Source organism: Panthera uncia, chromosome A2 (assembly GCF_023721935.1).
Source record: "Panthera uncia isolate 11264 chromosome A2, Puncia_PCG_1.0, whole genome shotgun sequence".
In the NCBI taxonomy this organism is placed as follows: Eukaryota; Metazoa; Chordata; class Mammalia; order Carnivora; family Felidae; genus Panthera; species Panthera uncia.
The window spans coordinates 72312494-72334160 of NC_064816.1; the positions used below are offsets into that span (position 1 = coordinate 72312494).

A 21667-nucleotide genomic window follows, 5' to 3' on the forward strand; every position below is an offset into this window, starting at 1 on the left:
AATTATTTACTTTTCTTCTACTTTCAGACATTAAGATTTTTTTTCTGATTTTTAGAAGGAAAATGTACATAATGGAAAACAAGTATTATTTTGTCAGAGATATTTCCTGAAGAAATAACTACAGAATGTAATGACAAGGTCAAATGTGCATTTGTGCAGGTCAGATCAGCTTCCTCTGTGTTTGTTCTGGGAATGCACCAAATGACAGAAGTGCCACCAGGAGGGACTTAGGAGGCTGAATTTTAACCAGAAAGAGTTTCTTAACCAAAAAGAGTTGAGGAGGGTCTGAAAATTATGGCCTTTGGACTAAACCTCAGGAACTCAGTGGTGTGGTCACAGTTTAGAATATCCTGTCTCAGGAGGGGAGCCCCATATACACCAAGCCCACTGATGATGCCTGAGTTGAATGTCAGTATATAATTTGCTCTGGGAGAGAACTCTTTCCTACACATGCTGGACTTAACCAGTAACGTGTGGTCCATGTTCATGGAAGCCAAGGCTCACCCAGAAACTGGCTCTTGATAACAGACCAAGAGGAGTGAAGTCTATGGTGTGAACATGCTGTGAATTCCGTCTGTTGAAGCCTAATCCATAATCTCAGCAATAGAGTTTTGTTTCCCCAGGCACTGGACACATTGGATCCCAGGACTGGGCACCCTGTCTGTACTGTGCTTGGGTTGGGTCAGGGTGGGGATGCTTGCTGTTTGTGCTCATGTGGCTGCACAGCCCTCCTCTGCTCAACCCCCAGCACACTTTTACCTCCTGTGCATGTCTTCTATTGAGCCGTGCTCAGCTTGACTCTCCAGTCATTTGTCCCTGTAGAGGGACTTAGATGATTCAGTACATGACATTCAATTACACAGTTGAACTCAAGGCCTCCATATGTCTGTGTTGTTGTGAGGAAGGAAGCCCCTCCTTATTACCCTGTCTACACTGTACCTGTGCTAACAGCTTCACGTGCCCAGTCTTCTGTCACCATGCCTACACTGACAAAATTAGACGGGAAGTATGAGCCCCGGTAAATCAGACACCATGAAAAAGTGCAGATCATTGGTGGGATGTCAGGATTACCTAGGGTGACAAGAAGTCTGTGTGCTGGTCCATCAGAAGAGTGTCATCAGAGTGGACTGAAGGTACAGTGTCTGAACAGTCCTGGTCATATGACTTGCAACTCATGAAGCAGCTACTTAGAATGAACTTGGTATAAAACAGGGGAACCCCTCACCCACAGAATAAGAGTGTGTTTGGCAGCAATCGTATGCGTGTGTGCAGATGGATTTTTCTTTCATTAGCTGTGACCTTTTGGAAGTGAGCAAAGTTGGCTGTGGTGTAACTGCCCTTAATTTATCATGCAGCACCCCAGCCACAGCTTACACAGCCCCAACCAGTAGGGGCCGGTTTGACTTCAAGCCTTTTCCATGAATCAACCACATTTGACAAAGCACATAGACCAAAAAAAAAACCCCTGAGAAAACAAAACACCAGCCCCTTCCTGCCCCCCACACTGTCCCCTGCACCACCGCCCTCCCCCTCTCTGCACCTGCCAGTCCAGGGCTACCCAGGTCGGGTTGGGGAAGGGAGGGGCTGAGGATTGGAAGCCACGGGGGACACTGGCTAGGAGTGCCCGGCCCTGAAATCAGCCCACATGGCTCTGGGTCATTTGCTAGTTTCCCCTGTTTGCCTCTTGCAAACAGATCTGTGTTCCAGATCTCTACGTAGAGGCCCAGGCACTCGGCCTAAAGAAGTCTGATCAAACTCCCAAGAATCAAGGAGCAGATGGAAATTAAATTTCCTCTTTCTTGTATCTGGTGGATCTTATGTTGTTTCCACAGAGGCTCTTCTATTTGTTTTTCAAAAGCAGATGTTTCACGGAAACAGAAGCTGATTGCAAATAAAGAAAAGATCCTCCCCAATTTTAAATGAGACATTGTTTTCATTCTCAGATATAAATTTTTTTTACTTTAAATGCATTCACTAGCACAAATAGGAAAATAAACAGTCATTTATTCTTTTCCCCACCTACCACATCCTGAACATTTTGTTTTATACCCATGTTTGCAGAAATGTACACACACATATAAATGAGTGTCATACTTCGTGTGTGTGTGTGTGCATGTATGTATTATTTCTAAAGTAGAGCTGCACCAGTAGATGAAAATGCTGTTGACCACTTTATGTGCCCAGCATAATGATCTCATCTCATCCATACGACTCCAGGAGATGTGTCACTCTAAGTCCATTTTCCAAATGGCACAAATTATGGCACAGGGAGTTCAAGTAACTTTAGACCCAAGATTTAAACCCAGGCATTTAGGGTTCAGAGTCCAAACACTTAACCCCTCCACCACCCTACCTTTCCAGTGTTAGTGCAGCTCTCATGCGGTTCTTGTGACATCAGGAAACATGGTGCACGTGTGACACGGGTCCAGGTCCGACACACCCGCCAGTCACATGACATGTGATACTGTCACCACCAGAATGTCTTAAACCAAGTGAGTCTGAATCTGCTGATCTTTGAAGAAGAAATAACCTGGACACCTTCACTGGCCAGTGTCCCCAAAGAAGACATCATAAAGATTCTCTCAGGGCAAGAATTAGAAATGTGGAATTGACCATGATTAGAACCAGTGCTGAATTTCTAGGCCCAGTTGTCATGCTGTCCCTTACCTTGGACTCCCAGTTTGAGGACACCAAATGAAAGAATACAGAGACAAGAGTAGAGTCTTGATTATTTTACTTGTTCTTTTTATGAAAAACAGTACAGAATTCATTAACAAAGATAGAGGCCTCAGGGTGTGTAAATTAAAAGGCTTCAAGGAAGTCATCTCGTTAAAGAGCCCCAGGGGACATGACTGGAAGGTGCCTACTGGCTTTTAGGGATAACAGCCAATGGAAAAAGGTGGACCTTTTGTGCCACCATGTGTTAGGAACTCTTCCCATTACCAAAGAGTGTGGGTTTCCCAAGCAGATTGACAGTGATAATGGCAGAATAGACCATGCTCTTGAGGAGGAGCAGGAGGTAGGTATAGTAGGCAGAGTTGTTCACGAGATGCAGATACAAGGCGTCTAAAAAGAAACCATTTATTAATTTCACCTGCTCTTTTGAAAGGCTAGGACTTATTAATGGGAGCGGGGTCACATTATACATTTCCAATGATCTGGGTTGAATTGACTCTCCTACACCAATCCAACCCAGTTGTAAAAACATCTACACCATCGTCAGCACTACCACCACCACAAAGACAACTCAGAATCCAGCTTGCAGGTCAAATCAATCAACAATCTCTGCAAAATTCACTTAGAACTTTCCAAAGTATGAATGGTAAGGTTGCATTTTTTTAAATTTTTTTTTAACGTTTATTTATTTTTGAGACAGAGAGAGACAGAGCATGAACAGGGGAGGGGCAGAGAGAGAGGGAGACACAGAATCTGAAACAGGCTCCAGGCTCTGAGCTGTCAGCACAGAGCCCGACACGGGGCTCGAACTCACGGACCGTGAGATCATGACCTGAGCCAAAGTCGGACGCTTAACCGACCAAGCCACCCAGGCGCCCCTAGGTTGCATTTTTAATGAATGGATCCAGTGGGGGGGAAAAAGCATTGGTGATAAATAGCTTTTAGCTTCTTGACCCCGTCTCTGTCTCAGAGTAAGAATAACAGCCAATATACATTGGTCACAAACTAAACACCACTGACTTTGAGAGATTTCCACGCAAAATGTTAATCTTATTTAACTTTTCAATAACCTATGAGATTATTATTCTTATTCCCATTTTATGAATAAATTGAAGACAGAGAAGTAATTTGCCTGATCTTAGACCATTAGTAGGTACCCGCAACATGACATTTAAGCAATATTTTCAGCTATGCTGTAATTCCGCATCTCCACATGCAGTAAGTACCCATCAAATGATTAGCACAAATATAAAGAAGAATTGCTTATTTTGAAGGATATTAGCCATTACATGTTGTGCATTCAGTGAGATTCCTAGGAATCCTTGGAAATTTGGTGGTGTTCACAGTGGGGTGGGTGAAAGTTTTTTGTAAAGAGGACATTATATAAAAAGAAAGAAAGGGGTTAATCCAAAATCTCTGACACTTTAGGAGGTCATGGCTTATTTACCTGTCTTTCTTGAATGTCTCATTGTAGCTATAATATTGTAGGAAAATAGCTTTTATTATCCTTTGAAGTTTAGAAAGAAATATATGTTGAAATAATTAATGACAACGATGGTGGGACAGACTGACTACTCAACGAACAACAAGGCCAAGTCTGTTCCTATGGAAATTTACTTTACATGCTTTATCTCTAGAGTTAAGAACTCCAGAATTATTCCCCCTTGGTGTGGAAGGGACCTCAAGTGGTGATACACTCATAACTCCTTACCCTTAGTCAGGTAATATGTTACATAGGGTCCAGAGGCCCCTTGATATTGGACATGGAAGGCAGACAAGCAGGGCTAGAGTCAATGCTTCTCATCACTTTCTTGGTACATATGTTGGGAGAAAGGGCCAGAAACCAGTACTTACAATGTGTCAGCTAAATGAGACACCCAATACTAGACATTCCACATATGGGAACTTATGTCTTCAGTAACTCAGTTAGGTGTTATTTGTGTTATCCCTGCTTGGGTTAGAAAATGTCAGTAATGTACCCACATTCGTGCAATCAATAATTAAAAGACTGGAGTTAAAGTCAGTCTGTGGCACTTGAAGTCTTGCACTCATCCCCCCACCCTGCCCCCATGTGTGCACCTGTCTCAAGGCCTTGGCTTTGGGATTTAGAGGAAGAATAAAAACTGAGTAAGTGTATGAGCTCTTGATTCAGATGCTCTTGGTTGAAGCCCCAGATTTCTCTGTGTGGCATTGTTCAAGGGACTTAATTAATTTAGTTCATTGCCATAATGTGTAAAGTGGTAATAAAATCCTTCATAGCGAGTATTAAAAGAATCAGACAAAATGTACTTCCGGGACACACCATGCCTTCTGTACAATAACCTCTCTGTGTTAGTTCATGTTATTGACTACAAGCAAGAGCAAAGACTCAAAACAAGAAATCTAGAAGCAAGCTGATGTCCTCAGTTATTAGAAACAAAGGTCACAGAAATGAATGAAATCCATTGTTGAAATACTTCAGAAGCCCTTGTTGCACTCCTAATTTATAGTCCTCTCATTCCCAAGCCAGGATGTACTGTGTGAAGACAACCCCTGGGAAATGATGGGTTGACTTAAAATATCACTCAGTCTTTTTGCAAGATCCTGCCAATGTGAGGTTTCTATCTGAAGCCAGGGAAGTTCAAAATGTAAGTTGATCAGGAGGAAAAAATGCTATAGCATAACATAAAGGCAAACATATAGAAAAACTTACCATTTTCATCCTTCAGAGAAGCTTCTGTAGAGTGAATAGCAGTGAGATCTAAAAGAAATGAGAGCAAGTATTATTCCATTGTTCATATCCATTATTTGACACGTGTGTGTATTGTGGATGGATGGATGATGGATGGATAGATAGATGCAATTTGTCAACAGAGAGGAGAGAGGAATTACAAGTATGAGCCCTGAAATTCTAGAAACAGTTGGACTGATTCTATGTAATTCAGTAGATCAATTCATATGTTGTATTTCTGCACATGAACATGCTGAAGTTCATGAATGATGGATTTGTTTCTTTTTTTCTCACAACTAGAGGATCCTTTTTAAGACTATCGTGTTTTCCTTTTGTGCTTGTATCTCCTAGCTACAATGCCTGCCACAAAGTAGGTATTCTGTAAATACTCATGGAATGGAAAAATAACCAGAAACAGTGGCTGCTATATGGTCATCAGCACCCACTGTTGACACGAAGTGTTGCTACCAAAGTAAATTCGTAGACACTAGAAACCACAGTAGAATCTTACACGTTGGAAGAAGTCTGGTTTAGGTGGATTTCCTGTCTAAGGAAAGAAAGCAGCCCTACCTTTCAAAGTATGCATGCCCTACTATCCCCAGATCCGGCACTCGATTTTCTGGAGTGGAGGTGTTTACGGACGTGACAGCAATGCTGATGAAAGTCAATACCTACTGAGTGATTATTACTGTGCCAGGCACTATATGAAAGGTTCACATGCATTGTCTCATCCGATCCCCCAGTGACACTGATGTGAACTTAACGTGGAGGACTCCGTGTTGCACACAAAGAGATAAGGTTTAGAGAATGTAAGGAACTTTCTGAGAGTCATACCAGTCACCAGCAGAGCCAGCACTCAGAGGACACTCTGGGGGTTTAGACGAGCTAGAGTGTGTGGAAAGTATCTTGTAAAACAATCCATAGAAATAGAACATAACTCCGGGGCACTGGTGTGGCACAGTTGGCTAAGTGTCCGACTCTTGGTTTCAGCTCAGGTCATGATCTCACCGTTCCTGAGTTTGGCACAGAGCCTGCTTGGGATTCTCTCTCTCCCTCTCTCTCTCTCCAACCCCCCTGCCACTTGCTCTCTGTCTCTTTCAAAATAAATAAATAAACTTATAAAAAAAGAGAAACAGAACATAACTGCACCATCGTGGACTCTCCTACATCATCTCTTCCAGTGTCTTAATTACTCTTAGCAAATGACCTTTTAATTGTAGAAGTTCAGCATTTCAGTGCACTTCCTTGCAGGGATAGAATGATAGGCCAAATCACATTGATAGCTGTCTGGATGTATAAAACCTGAGGTGAGGGTTGTATTTATCTACGGTGTTAAAAAAAAATAGTACAACATATGTACAAGGACAAAATTTGTTAAAAAGATAAGGGACTATTGGATAGAGAAGCAAAGAGTTGAAAGGCCGTTTTAGTCTATCTTTTTTTTAATTTTTTAAAAAATGTTCATTTATTTTTGGGAAACAGAGAGACAGAGAGTGAGCAGGGGAGGGGCAGAGAGAGAGAGAGGGAGACACAGAACCCAAAGCAGACTCCAGGCTCTGAGCTGTCAGCATATAGCCCACTGCAGGGCTCTAACTCACAGACCATGAGATCATGACCTAAGCCAAAATTGGTCGCTCAACTGACTGAGCCACCCAGGTGCCACTAGTTTATCTTTTTTCTAATTGATGTGTTCTTGTCCACACATACATGGTCCTGGTATGCAATTTTATGCACTCCATACAATCATATTTTGGTGCACTCTTAAAAAATGAGTTTGACAAAGGACACAAAAATACTGATTCGAAGGGGCACATGCACCCCAATGTTCATAGCAGTGCTATTGCCAAAGTATGGAAAGAACCCAAATGTCTGTTGACTGACAAATGGATAAAGAAGATGTATACACACACGTGCACACACACACACACACACACACAATGGAATATTACTCAGCCTTCGAAAAGAATGAAATCTTGCCATTTGCAACGACATGGGTGGAACTAGAGTGTATTTATACTAAGTGAAATAAGTCAGTCAGAGAAAGACAAATACCAGATGATTTCACTCATATGTGGACTTTAAGAAACAAAACAGATGAACGTATGGAAAGGGAAAAGAGAGAGAGAGAGAGAGAGAAGCAAACCATCAAACCATAAAGGACTGTCAACTATAGAGAAGGAACTGAGGGTTGATGGAGGGAGGTGGGAGCGGGATGGGGAAATGGGTGATGGGCATTGAAAAGTGAACTTGTGATGAGCACTGGGTGTTGTATGTAAGTGATGAATCACTAAATTCTAGTCCTGAAGCCAATTTTACCATATATTTTAGCTAACTAGAATTTAAATAAAACCTTGAAATTAAAAAAAAAATGGATTTGAGGTATAGGCTTTGGGAAAAATCTCCAAGAAGGAAAATGTTAGTATAATTATGTTTAATGTTAAAAAATTCTCAAGAGCTGACTTTAAAGTGCTTTAAAAGTCTCTTTCTTGGGGCGCCTGGGTGGCTCAGTCGTTAAGCGGCCGACTTCGGCTCAGGTCATGATCTCACGGTCAGTGAGTTCAAGCCCCGAGTCGGGCTTTGTGCTGACAGCTCAGAGCCTGGAGCCTGTTTCAGATTCTGTGTCTCCCTCTCTCTGACCCTCCCCCGTTCATGCTCTGTCTCTGTCTCAAAAATAAATAAACGTTAAAAAAAAATCAAAAAAAAATCTCTTTCTTTTCCATACAATGATTTTATTCATCATATTGTGCACCTGAAACTAATGTAACACTGTATGTTAACTAACAGAAATTCAAATGAAAAGGTAAAAAAAGATAAATAAAATCTGTTACCCTGCATTGATGGACATAAAGACAGTAAGGTAACAATTTTCATAATAAATTTGTGTGTGCGTGTCCTAGGTGCTCTTTCTCAATCCAGGTTGGTCGAAAACGTGGACAAGATGAGTTTAATCTCTGTTCAGAATCACTTCATTCTTTTGTGCTTTCATGTGTATGTATACATATAAAAATATACAAGCTTTGGGGCACCTGGGTGGCTCAGTTGGTTAAACGACCGACTTCAGCTCAGGTCATGATCTCGCAGTTTGTGAGTTTGAGCCCCATGTCAGGCTCTGTGCTGACAGCTCGGAGTCTGGAGCCTGCTTCGGATTCTGTGTCCCTCCATCTCTCTACCCCTCCCCTGCTCACGCTCTGTGTCTGTCTCTCAATAATAAAAGTTAAAAAAAATGTAAAAAATATATAAACTTTAATCAAAAACAAAAACAACAAGCAAAAAATTTCCAAGAAACAGCAATAGAAATTTTCTAGAATTGCATTAACAGAAATGTCCTCATCCTTACTTCTCCCTTACTGTAATCATCACTGTGGAACTTAAAATACATTTTACATTTCTCTGATCACTAGAAAATCGAAACCTCACAGGACACTTCAGCCCAGTGGTTACGTTAAATTTATGCTTTGCTCATTTGGTTCCTGCCTGTTTCTTAGCCATAAAAAGTTATGGCTGTCTATGTGATCTTACTTTAGTTAAGTTTTAGGAAAGAATATACATAAATGCAATAAATATATGAAAAAAATCATCCATATCATGTTTCCAACAGCAGGGATTGTCATCAAGATAATTTCATTTGCTCTTCATCACCACCCAGGTGAAAGCAAAGGTTTGGCCCTAGTTTGATCATTGGACGAACTAAAAATCTGTCAAATAACAAAAATTCAACCAAATAAGTGTTAAAGACCTAACTGGCTGTGTTAACTGATCTATTCATGAATCAGGGAGCATCGTATCCAGCAAGTAAAGGGGAGCTCAGAAGGGCTGCAGGAGTGGGGAAGTTTTTTCAGATAGAGAGGGAGTGAAAAAGAAATTATTAGCAAAGAACATTATTTTAGGCAAGGGGACCAGAGAGGCAGTCGATCAGTAAACTCCCTAGTGCGAGCCAGGAAATGCCCATGTTCCCTGGTTTAAGGCTACAGTTCTGGGGGTTGAAACTGCAGCTGGGCAGGGATGAAGTCTTGGTTTACTGGTTTGGGGCCTTAAGCTGAGTGAGGCCATTTTGAGACTGTGGTTTTCTTTTTAACAGCCCTGCCTTTTGATCAGGCTCCCGGTTTAACTTAACGGAGGGATCACAATTGAAGGCATTAACCGCACTCAGCAACCTCTCTGAGGTTCTCACAGTTTTTGTGGTTGCTCTTGTGATATTCACAGGTCTTAACCTTTTGGCCTGTGAATGTTCACAGGTTACCACTTCAGCTTTACAGTTTTTGAGTTGGTCATTCTGTTCTCTTTGTTTCTTTCTTTCTTTCTTTTTTTTTCTGACATTCTCATCTTAGAGAGATCATTAGTTTGCAGGTTACCAGCTCTGAACTTGCATTTAAAGCTTTTGAGAGAACATAAGGCACCAGACAGCATATTGTGATTACAATAAACAGGATAATTCCTCATGTTTGGAGTGCAATTTGAAGCCATGCTTCCCAAGGCTCAAAGCAATGAAAATCACATAAGTAATAAAGACCCTGCGGAAGGAATCATTCATTTAGGCCAAGTGGCTTGCTCAGTGATCGAATGTCATTGAGTTTTAACTTCCCCAGAAGTGTCAATCCGGGAATAGCAGGCAGTGTTGACTACAGCACAGACCCAACCTTGCTCAGCTAAGAGATCATCAAGGGCTATCTTATTTTCAAGAATTACTTTGGCCAGAGTCTAAGGATTTTTCTTGGGCAGCCATTGCTTTAGTAAGAGATTCTGCACCAATTTTCAGAATGAAACAGAAGGTCTTGAACACATCTCCCTTACATTGATCCCTGACCAGGGAAGTAAGGCCCAGCCAAAGGAGTGAATCCTGGTCATGAAAGCTTCCTGGGAGGTCCCTTCTAACTCAGGATGTAAATTGAGGGACGTCAACCAATGAGATGTCTTATTTAGCTTGAGAAAAGTTAAGACCAGTGTTAGATTTTCTCCCAGCCAGAAATAAAAGGCTGCTCTCAATTCCAGAGTTCACCCCCCTTGGCTGTGACCTGGGAGATACAGATGAGAGAGTTATCTTTCCAGGCCGTTCGTTGGAAAGAAAAGAAGGTGAAAAGGTTTCACACATTGAAGTGTGAGATCTTGATCCATTGTCTTGGGCAGAAACACCCTACCTGCATGTCAGCTACATCACTTTCTTTCAATTTGACTCAGAGATGTCCAGTGTCTGTGCAGGACCCAGTGACAGGTGGAGACTTCTGTAGCTGTGTGATGTGCACCTGAGTGTTACAGCAGGAGCAATCGGTAAGGTCCCTCTTCTACTGGAGTTCAGTGGCTCTCTTACTCTGATGATGTGTCTAAAATACCTAATCATCAGGCTGTAAACTGTGACCGACAGGATCCTTTTAATTACGATTCAGGAAAGCTTCTGTAACCTGTTGATGACCGGCTTGAGCATAAGACATTGGAGACAGTAGCTGGTCTGACTAGCATGAGACACAAGGATCAGCAGAAGATTGTACACCGAGAGCTTTCCAAGAAGTGGACAAGGTTTTCCTGAAGGCGCCTATGAGTTGCCTGGTAAAGTAGGAGCCTTGGTCCCTGGAGCACACAGAAGATGTGCCCCAAGGGGGATACCCATTTTCAACACTGTCTTTGCCCCAGTGAGGGCATCAGCCTCAGCAGGGAAAGGCTTTAACCCTTCCAGAAAATGTACAAACAGTAACAAGCACATGTTAACAAGCCACACTAAGTGGTAGCTGTGTAAAGTGAAGCTGCAAGTGTTCAAAGTGTCCCCAGGGAGGAGGTCTGAAGCTTCTGGAGACAAAAACAATTTTTCCAGGGTTATGGGCCTGACAGGTTAGACATTGACGGTAAACAGTTTTGTTCTATTATAGAAGTCTTTCAGCTGATGTCTATTTATAATTTGAATAATCTTCAATGCCCTGATTCAGAAGCAGACTGGCACCATGTTATAAGAACATCAGGATACCAAACGTCTGGCAATGAGGGGCCATTTTTTTGTGGAACCAGAATGGACTTTAACTACATGTGCCAAAATCTTACAAACACAACATAAAGAACATCTAGTATGAATTTTTATTTGACAATGCTTCCTGGTAATTTAGCTTATCAAATATATCCAATTAGTTTAGCAAATCCTTTGGAATGTTCCCAGTTAAGGAGACTAAGAAGACCAAAACTCCAAAGAAAAGAAACAGACCCACAAAACCCTTTGTCCTTTTGACATAAAGAAAAGAAAATCTAATGCTGCACCTGCTTATTTTTGATTTGAAAATTCTTCATTCCAATTTTAGTCCTGACCACACATAACATTCATTTCCAAACATCCCCCTTTTCTTTCTTCTTTTCTTTTCTTTTTTCTTTCCTTTCCTTTTCTTTTCTTTCCTTTCCTTTTTTTTCTTCCTTCTTTCTTTCCTTCCTTCCTTCCTTTCTTTCTTTTTTTCTTTCTTTTTGAGAGAGAGAGAATGAGCAGGAGATAGGCAAAGAGCGAGAGAGAGAGAGAATCTCAAGAAGGCAGCACACCCAGCACAGAGCCAGTTGCCATGCCTGACATGGGGCTCAATCCCGAGACCGTGAGATCGTGACCTGGGCCAAAATCAAGAGTCAGATGCTTAACCAACTGAGCCACCCAGGCGCTCCCAATCATCCCATTTTTACAAATCTTTACAAGTTTCTCTTTTGAATTCAGAATTTGTCCTGAGTTTACCCTCTGTAGATGACCAGCCTTGCCTTAGGACAAAGTCCTTTTTTATACCTCAAAAAATACATTTCCCTTCCTCATACATTTTCTTACTAAAAACACACATTTTACTTTCCTTACATTCAGAGTTGTTTCCGTTATTATTTTCAGTGGTCTTAATTACATTTATTAAAATTCTGAACTCTTAGAAACTTTCATTTTTAATGAAAGCTAATATGTAAGCAATTGTGAACTGTTACCCAGCATTCTTAGATTGGCAAATTAATGTACACATTTCAAAAGTTCTAGAAATGTGTATTTCTTCATAAAACAGTCTTCCGGTAAAGCACAAAATACATTTACTAATAGGTCCATGTATATTTTCAGTTTCTCTGCAATAAGAAAACCAAAAGTTGGTAAACCTATGTTCATTAACTAATAATTTAGCATTTTCTCTTACTTGGAAATAATCTAGATAAGATCTAGATATTTAATGAATGTAATTTATTTTTACACTCGAGCTAACACTGTAAAATTTTAAGGATTTAGTTTACCAAAAAGATTTGGGAAACTATTTAAAAATATATTTAACATTTTTCATTTTTAAAATGAAATACATATTTTTAAAATATCTATTCAATTTACTGGTTCTTAGCACTTTTGCTGAAATTACCCATAAAAACTTTATGAGACAACAAAGTCTGTCATTCTCTCAAGCTATTTTCTTTAATATTTTGTAAGAGATCAACTCTACTTATGTAAACCAAGGCACATGAAATAATTTAATTTTAGTGCTGCTAATTCTGAAGACATGTCTATTTTACTTAAACCAACAACTGGATATTTGCCCAGATCATATGAAGTTCAAACACATTTGGGTTAGTTTTTATCTTTCTGAGACACTATCCAGAGAGGAAAAGATCTCACATTGATGACATATATTTATGGACACACAGATCACTGCAAAGACCTTAGAGTCACTGGCGTTTATGGAGAAAATGTTAAGATTTGTATTTGTCCCTGGAATTTTTTGTAATGTTTATTTATTTATTTGGAGAGAGAGCAGAGAAGGCGCAGAGAGAGAGGGGGAGACTGAGATTCCCAAACAGGGTCCGTGCAGTCAGCACGGAGCCGGATGCAGAGTTCAATCCCAAGAACCATGACATGACCTGAGCCAAAATCAAGAGTCTGACACTTAACTGACTGAACCACCCAGGTGCCTCCCTGGAATTACGAAGGACACTGAGCCAGGGTTTAGGCACAAGAACCCTTTAGCAGTTTGTATTTTTTTTAAAGGCCTCTTTCTCTTAGTTTCCCTCAGTCCCAAGCATTTGTGGGCTGTGTTTACATTTCAAAGATGTGACAAGATAGATCACTTTGAGGACACAGGAAGAATGCAGGTTCCTCCAAGAAGGACTTGGCTTTCCTAAAGCCAATCATCTATAAGCCTTTTTCTGGAACTAGGAGAAGTTTGAGGGTGGGTGAAGGGACAGGGGAGCTCTGAATTCAGCTGCGTTTCTAGTTCTGTTCACATTTGTCAGGACAGCTGCTCTCAGTGTCTCAAAACTTGGATTTTCGTGAAATGACAACATAGTTTGATTCAACCTATCCAAGCACATGAGCCTCAATTTGCTTCCTTCCCTCTGGGTGCACAGTTTTAAATATTTCTGGCAGACGAAATAACCCCCCTTGGGTGTAAGATGAATATTATCTAAGGATATTACCCTCCCCAGATCCAGGATCACCCACAGTGACAGCCAGAGGAAGGGAACCCACAGCCGCACGTCCCAGGCAGGCAGAGAGCTAAGAGCAGTGACGCAGGATGATACCAGCAAGGAGGCAACGGCTGTCTCTGGGAGAGAAAGGATCCATAAGCAATGGGTGTGGATTTGGAAAGGGTGGGACAACAGGAAATTTTGTTATCCTCTCCGGACCAGGCATGTGGGCAGAGATTCAGAAGGAGAACTGATTCTGCTAAGACTTCCCACCCTTTCCTGGTTCTGCCAGTTTTCCCAGGACCCTTCAGCAGACCTTGGTATTTATCAGAATTTCCACTTGGCTCTTTAAGGGAATTAATGTAACAGTGTGTCAGAAAATCACCCAGTTTCTCAACTCTGGGAGGGCCTCATTTGGGGACCCTCCTCTGAAGGTAGATACGGGGGTGTCCGTAAGGCCATTAATATGACTGCGTAGTCTTTTCAGAGAGGAAAGCCAATTCACACTTGAATGACTGCTCAAAGGAGCAAAGAGCAGAGGAGGAATTAGGTCAGTCTGACAGCTTTTTGTTTTAGTACCTCTTCCGTCTTTAATTTCTCATTAGCCTTTTCCAAAGAATGTTTCATTGAAACGACCTTGGAATTTCAAATCTTTCAGAGGCTTCTGCTTGCTCATTAACAGAAGTGTCCTATTTTATTTAATTTGAGAAATTTTGCTTTTAAATGTAGTTCTTACATGATCTTATCCCTAGTTGGAAAATTCCCCGCTATTGTATTTCTAGACTGTAATTGCCCTGAGGGCTGGCAGCAGATCCATAGGACCCTAGCCTTGAATGGAGTTAACCCACACTTCAGTCTGGCCGTATGTCTGCACAAGTGAGGTGTAGCTACATTTCTGTCCGGCTTTGTTTTTGGGGTCTCCAACTTATGGTTGTCAAGCTAGTTCCTCAGGACACAAGGCAAGCTTAGTAAGATTTGCCATTTTTGCTAGACATCTGTAACTTCTGGGACTACAGTTTTTAGACATAAAATAAACGGGTATACAGGAAGGTGCTTGCACTTGACCCTTTAGAATGTAAGGATCCCAATAGCTAAGACTTGGGGCTTCTCAGAGCAGAACTAATATCCAAAAGTGATGTGTCCTGGAATTGGGGATTGCGTGTGTTTTAAAGGGTATCTCTTTGCACAGAAATTTTCTTGAGGTGGATGGGTGAACTGGTGCCAGTCTAATCTATCCCCTGACCAAGTTATACTATCAAGGGCATGTTCTTGAGGTGGTGAGCATTCTAATAGTCTTTAATTGCCTCACAGTCTTTTTTTGTCTAACAGTCCTTATTGCGCCCATCAATTTTGTGGGTTTTTCAGTCTCTGATCCCTGTTAGCAGTAGCCTTTATCTATAAGAAGCAAGAAAAATAATTATGTGCACCTTAGCGTATGCACAGTAACCAAGAGATGTCACTGGCTTCTGGCCACAAGAAGACTCTTTGTGCGCCATCAATAATTCTGGAAACTTGCTGAAGTTTCCATCCAAGAAACTGTGGTCAGAAAGTTTGGGGCCTTGGCTCTGGACAGACCCCCCCTGCCAGTTCACTTGGGCTCTGGGCAAACATGCCAGTTCAAGTGGGGTCCAGACAAAGAAGCCAGCTCAACTGGGCTCTGACAGTAACCTTCTGCCAGCCCAAGCTGACCCACATTGTAAAGGAAAGCCAATTAGATCAGGAGTCTGAATGCAAAGAGATTGAATCTCAGAACCAACAGGAACTCACCTACAGCCCTTGAAAATGGTGAGGAGGACAGTGAACTCAAGGGGCTCACAGTTACCTCCCCTGGTTGTGTACTTGTCTCCGATCGCCCCTGGAAGTCCATTTCAGATCCTGTCACCGACACCAAATCTGTTAAATAACAAAAATTCAACCAAGTAAATGATAAAGATCTAATGGCTGTATTAATCAATTTATGAATCAGGCAGCATCTGATCTAGCAAGTAGAGGGGAGCTCCAAAGGACCACAGGGAATAAAAGATTTTAACAATAGCGCAGGGAGTGCAGAAAAGGAAAATATTAGCAAGGAATCCATTTTTCTAGGCAATGTAACTCTCCTAAGGGGGAAAGGGGTCAACTGGGAACCTTCATAGTGCTGACCAGGAAATTCCCATGTTCACTGATTAAATGTTACTGCTCTGGGGGTTGAGATTGCACTTGGGTTAGGTATGAAGTCTTGTTTTAGTGATTTGGGGCCTTAAGCTAAGTGTTACCATTTGGGGTCTGTAGTTTTCTTTTCAACAGACCCAAGAAGATGAAGACTGACTTCAGAAATTGAGACTTGTATACAGAAAGCTCTTCACATGTCCTGTTATGTGCTTGTTCCCCACTGCTGAAAAATTGCCTGCCTAACCACAGGGAAAGCACAAACTGGTTCCTTTTTGGGGCTCTGGTCTGTCATGTCCATGCTCAGGACTTGACTTCTGAGTCTACAGAGTTACTGGATCACAGCTGGGCCAGAGCACATTCAGCTTTGCCCACACTGTATAAATATGTCCAGCTTCTGGAAAATGGGACTCCTTTGAGATACCATGACTGAATCACAAGTGACCCTGGATATTCACTTTAACGTAGTGGTCCTCCTGGGGACAGTGGTCCATCCCGCCTCCCTCCCAGGCCTGGCACACGCTCGGACAGCAGGAAGCGTTTGCTGGGCAGCATTTCCTAGTGGTAGAAATACATCCATTGTGGACAATGGGAGAATGTTTGTACGCATTAGCTTCACCCAATCTTACTTTCCAAGTTTCACCTAATGGTGGGATATAAAATTCAAATCTAATAATCCCAAGACCATACTAAAACCTCAGCAGCCAAATTACCATTATTTGTTGAGCTGCAATCTGGCTTTGTCAAATGAACAGCATTTTGTCACCTATAACTCACGTTTCTGGGTTATACTTTGAGTAGATCAGATTGAAGTGAGAGGGACTTTGACTACTGAGTGGAACGTTCCTGAAAGATGTATAATTGTTCTAATTTACTTATCAAGTAAGATTATCCAAAGTGGACTCTCCTTTTGAGTATTTATGGTGGGCAATGTTGCTAGGTGGTTTCATGTGTACTGTTTCATTTAATCCATAGAGTGATCCTCAGAAACATCATTATGACCTTCATATTTCAGATGATGAAAGTGAGGCGAGAAAGGCTAAGTGAATTTTTCTTTTTCTTTGTATGTTCCAAAGCCCATACTATTTTAATTCTACGGGGTAATAGCGAAATATTTGTGCCTCTGTTAAAGGCAACAATATTAAAGAAACATTTCTTTTTGCTTATTTCCCATTAAGACTTGACAGAAAATGTAGGCTATTCTCATTAAAAAAAAAGGGGGTTCTGGGAGGTTATATTCATGTTTATATGTACGTACCTTTGTCTATTGAAGGAAAAAGAATCTCTTGATCAACCCCTCCTTTATTACTATCATGTTTGACAACACATTTGTGTTCTTTATCCATTGACTCTTCACTCACGGTCAGCCAGGTGTATTTCATATATGTGTCCTTAGTTTTCATGGTGTTTCCCTGCTGGGATTTCAGAATTGTTTTGCCATTCTTTTCTTTCCAATGTACCTCGATAACACCAGGGAAAAAATCCTCAAGAAGACAAAGATATGTTCCAGTCTTATGGAGTTTTCTTTCAGTAATTGAAGGAAGAAAAATTGTAGGCTTTGGGGAAGTGTTCTCAACAGGAGGTTCCTCTGTGGAGGAAAATGGAATAGCAACGAAAACTATTATTAGAGAAAGGCAAACATTGCGTGGTTTGGAAGCAGCCCTGAACAGAGTATAAGGAAAGGAAAGTTGCAATAGGATTAGTGCTTACCAGGGCTTTTCATCCACAATGGGTTATGCGGTACTTATTTTCTTACTTTCCATGGGAAAAGAGGTTCAAGCAGTCATGTAACTTGCCCAAAGTTGTAACTACTAAGTGGCATAGCCTGGTTTAAAACTTGGAATTTTTTAAAAACAATACACTGTCATTTGTTTGAATGAGAATCCATTTTCATGCATACTTCACAATCTATCAAGTTGAACTTTTAGCTTCAAATCAGATCCCATACCCGCTTCTGATACTGAAGTTCTTCTCCTTGATTTCTGATTTTGTAGATCATCTTGCTCTTACATTTGAACCAATCCAAGATTTTGAGTAGAACAATGTTTAAAGCTGCACTACCAAATTATTTACAGCGCCTTGAATTTAGAAACAATGTGGCACTATTCCCAAAACTTCTATTAAAAAATTATTATTTTCAGAAATGGTCTTATACTAACCTTATCAAGTAATGTGATGGTCTCGATTTTGTTTTGCTTTACCTTATACTAACCTTATCAAGTAATGTGATGGTCTCGATTTTGTTTTGCTTTAGTACTCCTGATTCTATGCAGAACTGCAGTGGGTGGTAATTGGAATTCTGAAGAATTGGCTTTTTTCTTATTACTGACCATGTCCCAACCTATACGGAGCTAATTCCATATTTAATTTCATTTAGTTCTAACCACATCCACTTGAAATAGTTGTTACGTTGACAGAACGAATGAATGGAAATATAGCAAATGTTAACAGTAATAAGTGTTGCTATGAGATTTCAATTTTTTCTTTATTTTTTCTCTTTTCCAATTTTTTTCATTTTAGACATGTATTCTTTTTATAATTTTAAGAAAGCAATGACCAGTGAAACAAAATTTATTGGTTGAAGGATAATTATACACAACATGACAGATTCAGATTCAAAGTTCACATTTTTGTCTGCACCTCTCTCTCCTAAAAACATATTTTTAGGACCTCATGAATTATAACTGTGTCACTATTTTTTTAATTGGATTGATGCAATTTACACGGAGTAGATAGTTGGAAAAAAGAGGACCGGAAAATTCCTTTTCAGTTTATGAATTTATTTGTGCCTGTGATCAAAACCACTAAGGAAACCATAATATATCATTTTTTCTTCATTTTTCCAATGCTTTTACCAGCATTGTGAAAATTCTTTGAAAACTTTTTGACTAGATGCTGCAGGCTCAAAAAATCCCTGTGAGATATTCTCCCTCATCCAGGAAAAAAATTCCTCTCTAAGGCTAATGAAGAATGAATACATTTACTAGCCTGAATTTAGAAAGAAACAAACCCAGCGTATGACATTCCCGATTATGTCTGCACAGGTAAATGTGTTGGTACCGGATAAGAATCACCTTCTGACAAAATGACAAGTTTATCAAGTTTTTGCTCATTCTTTCCTACTGGTTATTTTGGAATCAAATAAGCAATACAAATATCTTTACACATCTTTCAGCACAGAAATCCCACAGGGACCTAACATCCCCACCCCTCAGGGACCCCCTGTTGCTCTAGCAAGTTAGCTCCTTGTCAATGTCGCCCACCCAAGCGACTGGGACACAGTCACCTACCTCTCCAAGGATCCCGCTGCCATTTGTGACCAAACTGGGGGCGAATCCGAGAATGCTGAGCCGGCACCAGAACCTAGCCTGCTGCCCCTGCATCGCCCACCTCCCCTCCCTACGTTATATGGAAGAATGAAAGAATATTTACCTGTAATCCAGATCGCAGGTTTGGGAGGAGGATTTTTTTTTTTGTAGATCCCCCATCCATAATAGCCCACTGTCTGAAAACCTTTTACAGAAATCTCCCTTTGTGCCTCTTTAAAAATCTCGCCTATATTTTTTACTATTTAAACACATAAAAATTGGTCCTGCTAATATTAACAAAGATGAATCACAAGCAAAATCACATTAGATATGAACCCAGTCAAGAATGGATGGACTGACCCCTCTGTCTTTCCATCTTATTCATCCACGACAGAGAATATGATTTTCCCTTTTCCCAACATTTTGCTGCGTCTTCTAAATCTCTTTTCTTAAGGTTTTCATGTATCAGATCAGCTCTTTTCCTAGAGTGTAATTTATAGGTACTACCTCTATAATTTTCAAAGAGGAACAAAAATAGAAATAATATATTTGAATATATAATAAATGAATGTTCAATTTTTTAACACGTTGGTTTTCTCGTTTGTTTGTTTGTTTCTATGTATTGAGGGGTAGGGACCTGGTTTGACTGTAAAGCAGTTCTTTCCAGAATCCCATTCCCACGATAGTAGCCAGATGAACTGTTACAGAGTCTGAAATCTTAATGGTGGTCACTTAACTAATTTGTTGCTGAAAGACTGTTCCTTTGAACTTGAAATTACCCTAAGAGTTTCCAGGGCACTGATGTAAAGTCCTGAGCTGCTCATCAGAGGATCCTGTCTGGTCTGGTCTTTCTGCCGCTGTCCTAGCCTGAGAGGAAAGACAGCTGTGGGTCATGCGGCCGAGTCCTGCGTGTAGGCCACCTGCTCCAGCTGTCCTGCCCGAGTCAGTATTTCCGGCGCACTTGATGCCGATGCAGAAAGAAGACTGAATGCAATGGTGTGGAAAGGACTTGTCATTTTATAGCAATACCCTAAGAATCACATTTTGAAAATCTAACGAACGTGTATTCAACATGACTTACTGGATCTTTGGCGGGGGGGTGGGGCGTGGGGAGGGGAAGAGAGGCAATTTTAGAGCCATGATAGAAGCAGAAACATTGTCTTCTGTGTGAAGAGTAATACAAATTATGAGCTATTACTAGTTAAGCGCTCAACTAAAGAGTCAATTTACGAGGTCAGGCTCAGAAGAGTAAATATTCAGAAATAAAAATACAGCTTGCTGTTTCTAATAGCACATAACGGTCTAAACCATGCTCTTCGGCACGGATAAGTGTCTATTGGGTCCCAAACTTTGCCACAGTAACTTGCCATGTGACTTTAGGCAAATAACAACTTCTTTGAGCTTCAAGTCCTTCATCTGTGAAACTGGAATGAGGACCTCCTGTATAGGACTGCTGAGGACTGAGATAAGGCACTGAAACCAGTCAGTGTGGTTATCTGGCTCTCAATAAATATTAGCTAATATGATTATTCTCTTTAATGGGATATTTTTTGGCTCGTCTATCCCAATTTTCCACTAAACGACACATGTGGATTTTATAAGCAATAAGTTTTACATAAAATAAGAAAGGAAAAGAGCCGATGAACCCAAGACAGTCTGTATCTCTGTCAGCCACAGGCCAAAAAACTTGGGGCCCAGTCAAGCCACAATCTAGAATGCTTACCCACTAGGCTACAAGCTTTTTGAGTGTTGGGACCATGTCGGGAGCCCCTTTGACTTCAAGCATCCAGCATAGACACTGTCTTCAGTGAATGTTTGCTGAGGCAATGTAAACAAACAAGGATATAAACCATGCAGACAGACTTCTGATGGACTCTGGAGCTGAAGTGGTTTACTGAGCTCACAAATGCCTTTAAACTGGATCATCTCTAGGCAATATCAGAAGAGTCACAATGGGACAAATTTTGACTAGTCGCAGCCTACTCCCTCAGAAGCTAGAGTATTAAGGTGAAGTGGCATTATTGATGTTCTACAGTCATTTACTGTAGAAGTGAAATTTTTTGCACTTGGTTAAAGATGAGATCAAAAGCAATCATATAGGTTTTCCAGGTTATTAGAGAAAGGGGCACTCTTAATACTAGAGATACTTAAAGCTTTTCTCACTTAAAAGACCATCTACAAGAGAAACAGCACGAACCAATAACTTACAACAATGGTTTACAGACACGGTCCTACAGATGTTTGAATTTCAAATATGAGTCTATTATTTTCTGTGTGTGTTTCCTAAAAGTAGAATTTCAATCTGCCTCCAACTGGTTAAGTAAATAAACCATTTTCAAAGTGGTTTTGTTTCCATATAAAGTGATCTGGAGCTGGAATACTGCTGTCCATATGCTGGGGTGATCCCATATTGTTTTCTTCTGAAAAGCATCAATAAGTTTTTCAT

At 40.7% G+C, this 21667-nt stretch overlaps 1 gene segment (V, D, J or C); it reads right to left on the reverse strand.

The window, feature by feature from the left end:
* Positions 1–2717: 2717 nt before the first annotated feature.
* LOC125930404 (T-cell receptor gamma chain C region C10.5-like) lies at positions 2718–21147 on the reverse strand. The segment is given in 6 exon segments: positions 2718–3066; positions 5369–5416; positions 15533–15658; positions 17172–17501; positions 19346–19480; positions 21126–21147. Coding segments are annotated over 6 exon segments (804 nt in total).
* Between the last annotated feature and the right edge of the window lie 520 nt (positions 21148–21667).